This window comes from Gadus macrocephalus, chromosome 22 (genome assembly GCF_031168955.1).
Source record: "Gadus macrocephalus chromosome 22, ASM3116895v1".
NCBI lineage: Eukaryota > Metazoa > Chordata > Actinopteri > Gadiformes > Gadidae > Gadus > Gadus macrocephalus.
The window spans coordinates 210,840-216,325 of NC_082403.1; the positions used below are offsets into that span (position 1 = coordinate 210,840).

The 5,486-nt window shown below is 51.3% G+C and overlaps 1 protein-coding gene across 1 annotated transcript in view; it reads left to right on the forward strand.

Moving 5' to 3' along the window:
• The window catches only part of LOC132451334 (coiled-coil domain-containing protein 106-like), a 5,452-nt gene extending 208 nt beyond the window's left edge, over positions 1 to 5,244 (forward strand). The window contains exons 2-5 of the mRNA XM_060043717.1: positions 543 to 704; positions 1,494 to 1,688; positions 2,991 to 3,151; positions 4,213 to 5,244. Coding sequence (XP_059899700.1) covers positions 543 to 704; positions 1,494 to 1,688; positions 2,991 to 3,151; positions 4,213 to 4,368 — 674 coding nt within the window. The 3' untranslated portion in view covers positions 4,369 to 5,244. The remainder of the gene's footprint in view (positions 1 to 542; positions 705 to 1,493; positions 1,689 to 2,990; positions 3,152 to 4,212) is intronic.
• The last annotated feature ends 242 nt before the right edge of the window (positions 5,245 to 5,486 follow it).

A 5,486-nucleotide genomic window follows, 5' to 3' on the forward strand; every position in this document is an offset into this window, starting at 1 on the left:
CTGACCTCTCTCCCCCCCTCTCCTCTCTCCTATCCCTCCTCTCCCATCTCTCCCCCCTACTCTGACCTCTCTCCCCCCTACTCTCTCCTCTCTCTCCCCTACTCTGACCTCTCTCCCCCCCTCTCTCTCCTATCTCTCCTCTCTCCTCTTCCCTACTCTGACCTCTCTCCCCCCCCTCTCCTCTCTCCTATCTCTCCTCTCCCCTACTCTGACCTCTCTCCCCCCTACTCTCTCCTCTCTCCCCCTACTCTGACCTCTCTCCCCCCTACTCTCTCCTCTCTCTCCCCTACTCTGACCTCTCTCCCCCCCTCTCTCTCCTATCTCTCCTCTCTCCTCTTCCCTACTCTGACCTCTCTCCCCCCCTCTCCTCTCTCCTATCTCTCCTCTCCCCTACTCTGACCTCTCTCCCCCCTACTCTGACCTCTCTCCCCCCTACTCTCTCCCCTACTCTGACCTCTCTCCCCCCTACTCTCTCCTCTCTCTCCCCTACTCTCTCCTCTCTCCCCCCTACTCTCTCCTCTCTCCCCCCCCTCCCCCCCCAGCAGACTGGGCAGGTGACCTCCAGCGGGGAGTGAAGGCCCAGCCCGCGTCCTCCCCCACCCCCCCCTCCCCCATGACCACCCGCTCTGGCATGGCCCTCCGGCGCCTCCAGAGCCAGGGCCCGGGCCCGGGCCCCAGGCCCCGCCGCCCCCCCTCTGTGCCCGGTGAGACCCCGAGCACCTCGACACCACTGCTCAAAACAGGGAGCCCCATGTTAGCATCAGGGAGCCCCATGTTAACATCAGGGTGCCCCATGTTAGCATCAGGGAGCCCCATGTTAACATCAGGGTGCCCCCATGTTAACATCAGGGTGCCCCATGTTAACATCAGGGTGCCCCATGTTAACATCAGGGTGCCCCATGTTAACATCAGGGAGCCCCATGTTAACATCAGGGAGCCCCATGTTAACATCAGGGTGCCCCATGTTAACATCAGGGTGACCCCATGTTAACATCAGGGAGCCCCATGTTAACATCAGGGAGCCCCATGTTAACATCAGGGTGCCCCCATGTTGCCATCAGGGTGCCCCATGTTATTCCTACTGGATCACACATAGTCCACTTTCCCCTGATCCATGAAGCCCGACCACGTTAGTCCCACTGCCTTTAGCCTGGAAAGACCAGAAGGAAGTCCCGCCTCCAGCTAACAGGTAACACGTAGATCTTTACATCCTAGACCAGCAGGAAGTCCCGCCTCCAGCTAACAGGAAACACATGGACCTTTACATTGTAGACCAGCAGGAAGTCCTGCCTCCAGCTAGCAGGAAACACAAGGACCTTTACATTGTAGACCAGCAGGAAGTCCCGGCTCCAGCTAGCAGGAAACACAAGGACCTTTATATCTTTGACCAGCATGAAGTCCCGCCTCCAGCTAGCAGGAAACACAAGGACCTTTATATCTTTGACCAGCATGAAGTCCCGCCTCCAGCTCACTTCCTCCTCTTGTGTCCACAGTGAAGCAGGAGTTCCACCTGGAGGAGGAGAAGTTCTACACGGATGAGGAGTACGTGGAGGAGGCGGAGGTTGAAAGCGAGGAGGAGGAGGAGGAGGAGAAGAGGAAGGGGGGCCGTGGGGGGCGGGCCTGTGGGGAGCCCAGGATGAAGATGAGGCGGGTCTTCAGGATCACCCACGGCCGGGAGCGCCAGAGAGGTACGGCCTGCTAGAACCTTCTGGGTCTGGAGAACCTTCTAGAACCTTCTGGGTCTGGAGAACCTTCTAGAACCTTCTGTGTCTGGAGAACCTTCTAGAACCTCCTGGGTCTGGAGGACCTTCCAGAACCTCCTGGGTCTGGAGAACCTTCTGGGTCTGGAGAACCTTCTAGAACCTCCTGGGTCTGGAGAACCTTCTAGAACTTCCTGGGTCTGGAGAACCTTCTAGAACCTTCTGGGTCTGGAGGACCTTCTAGAACCTTCTGGGTCTGAAGAACCTTCTAGAACCTTCTGGGTCTGGAGAACCTTCTAGAACCCTCTGGGTCTGGAGAACCTTCTAGAACTTCCTGGGTCTGGAGAACCTTCTAGAACCTTCTGGGTCTGGAGGACCTTCTAGAACCTTCTGGGTCTGGAGAACCTTCTAGAACCTCCTGGGTCTGGAGAACCTTCTAGAACCTTCTGGGTCTGGAGAACCTTCTAGAACCTCCTGGGTCTGGAGAACCTTCTAGAACCTTCTGGGTCTGGAGAACCTTCTAGAACCTCCTGGGTCTGGAGAACCTTCTAGAAGCTTCTGGGTCTGGAGGACCTTCTAGAAGCTTCTGGGTCTGGAGAACCTTCTAGAACCTCCTGGGTCTGGAGAACCTTCTAGAACCTTCTGGGTCTGGAGGACCTTCTAGAACCCTCTGGGTCTGGAGGACCTTCTAGAACCTTCTGGGTCTGGAGGACCTTCTAGAACCTCCTGGGTCTGGAGAACCTTCTTGAACCTTCTGGGTCTGGAGGACCTTCTAGAACCTCCTGGGTCTGGGGAACCTTCTAGAACCTTCTGGGTCTGGAGAACCTTCTACAATAACGCTCTAAAACGTGATGGAACCTCTCTCTCTGTCTCCCTCCTCTCTGTCTCCTCCCCGTCTCCCCCCTCCCTCTTTTCCTCCGTCTCTCCCTCCCTCCCGCCTCCCTCTCTTCCCCCCTTCCACTCCCCCCCTGTCTCCCTCCTTCCCTCCGTCTCCCTCCCCCTCTCTCCCCCCGTCTTCCCCCCTCCCCCTCTCTCCCTCCCTCCCCCCCCCCTGCCTCCCTCCCCCCCGTCTCCCTCTTTCCCCCTGTCTTCCCCCCTCCCTCTCCCTCCTCCGTCTCCCTCCCTCCCCCCTGCCTCCCTCCCCCCCTGTCTTCCACCCTCCCACTCCCCCCCCCGTCTCCCTCTTCCCCCCTCCCTCTCCCTCCCCCCCCTCGTCTCCCTCTTCCCCCCCTCCCTCTCCCTCCCCCCGTCTCCCTCCCTCCTTCCCTCCCCCCTCCCGCTCCACCCTAGTGAAGGATGCTGATGGGGTTCTGATGCGCTACAAGAAGATCCTGACTACGTACCAGAAGGTGCGGAGCATGTCGCGGGCGTTCCAGATCCACGGGGTGGACCGGAACACCATGGCCTCCACCTCGCCGGTCGCAGAGCTGCTGCTGGTCGCCCCCGAGAAGGTAGGGGCTCACCTAGTTTAAGCTTCATCCAAGTTAGGGCTCACCTAGTTTAAGCTTCATCTAAATTAGGGCTCACCTAGTTTAAGCTTCATTTTAGTTAGGGCTCACCTAGTTTAAGCTTCATCTAAGTTAGGGCTCACCTAGTTTAAGCTTAATCTAAATTAGGGCTCACCTAGCTTAAGCTTCATCTAAGTTAGGGCTCACCTAGTTTAGGCTTCATCCAAGTTGGGCCTCACCTAGTTTAAGATTAATCTAAATTAGGGCTCACCTAGTTTAATCTTAATCGAAATTAGGGCTCACCTAATTTAAGCTTCATCTAATTTAGGACTCATCTAAATTAGGGCTCATCTGGCTTAAGGTTCATTGCTAAATTAGGGCTCATTGCTAAATTGTTAAGCCTAACATTACGTTGCAAAAACATTTGAAAAAAATCGCAAAGGTCTTTAATCTTATTTTTTTGCATTTAAATAATCTATAAAATGCAATACGGCACAAAATATTTCTGAAAACGTTTAAATAACTTCACTTGTGTGAAGCAATGTGTATTGTTTTCCATCCGACATTTTGTAACACACCGAGCAGCGTGTTTACGTAGAGGATTGTGGGTATTTTTGCTTGATGAGGATCCAGCGATGTATCCTTGGAAATTCTCGGAATTCTCAAAAACAAAGGGTATGAATTTCCGAGCGTTCTCGACATTGGAACAGTGCTTGTCTGCGTTTCTGACTTGGTTTCCTTAAAGGTCCCATGACATGCCACCAGGTGTGAGTGTGATTAGCCTTACAAGCTGTTTTGAAAATCTGCCCCTTATGACATCACAAGTGGGCGTGTCCACCTAGATGTGCGATGTCTTTTTGTCTTTTTAAATGTTAATGTACAGGAAGTAGATCTCAGTGGAGTTTGATCCAGGTTCAGTTTGTCTTTATAAAGGTTAATGTACAGGAAGTAGATCTCAGTGGAGGTTGATCCAGGTTCAGTTTGTCTTTATAAAGATTAATGTACAGGAAGTAGATCTCAGTGGAGGTTGATCCAGGTGGTGTAAATGTTGGTCCCTCTGTCAGATGGCGGAGGTGGGGGAGTTTGAGGCGTCTAAGGAGAAGCTCCTGGACTACGCCCGGCGCTGCTACAAAACCATGGACGAGGCCACTCACACCAAGGTGCAGAGCATGAAGAAGTCCCACGAGCTGCTGCCCATCTCCTACCGCTTCAGGAACTAGCCTCCTCCCGCTTCAGGCCTCCTCCCGCCTCAGGAGCTAGTCTCTACCACTGCAGAGACTAGTCTGCTGCCAGCTAGCACTAGCTAGATCAGGAGTAATTTTGTTGTTGGTTTAACAGATTTTTGTTCAGGAAGAAGTTTTGAGAAACATGTCTTCGTGGTTCAACATCTTAAGAACAAGACAAGAAGGGATTTGAAGACTATGTTATTACATTATTATTTTATAACTCAAGAGTATATTGGTTATTACATTATTATTCTTTTTTTATTTTGGTTCAGGAGTTAACTTACTAGGTTAAAGATTGCAATAACGCTGATAAAATGTGACTAATTTCCTTCCTTCATTTATCTATTATTTTATTTATATTATTATTTATATATTATTTATTTCCGTCCGATAGGAACGTGATGGTCAGAGTTCCCTGTCTAGGATTGATTGTTCATTTACTAAGAGATTCCAGCCAATAGTCTTGCTTGTTGTTTGCCTGCCATCTAGTTTGTTTACATCTAGCAAGCGAATGGCTGCTGTTTAGGTTGTCCCTCCCGTTTAAAACAACCAATGAATGATGAAGATTCAGATGTTTTTTTTCCGTTTGTTTTGTAAAGAGATGCAAAGTACTGGAATATAATGTATCTCAAATGATCGTTTAAGAGGATGACATTTGTGTTTGCTGAAGCCCTTGTTTGGGATCTTTCCCAACCTGTGTACCTTACGTTCTGGGGTTAAGGGATACTGGATATTTGGTCTCAAATCGTAATAACACTGATAAACTGTGATTTACTAATTTCCTTAATCAGTTAATGTAATATTAATAAGTTTCAGCTTTTTCGTGTTAGAGGATATTGGATTAACACAATAAACCCTTTTCTCCCCTTCTGACGTTTCCTAACGTGTTTCCTTTGCGTTCCTGAACGCGCCCAGTGCCCAGCGCGGGTCTTCTACTTCAGAACGGTGAGCAGAACGGGGACCTTGCTCAGTGTTCAGCGGCAGCAGAGTCTGCAGGGTCAGTCTGTCTGTCTGACGGCCTCCTAGAGCCACGGTCAACGACATCCGAAGGCCGGGTTGGTCGCCTTGGAAAAACGCATCTGCTAAATAGTTATCGCACATGAATGTAGACT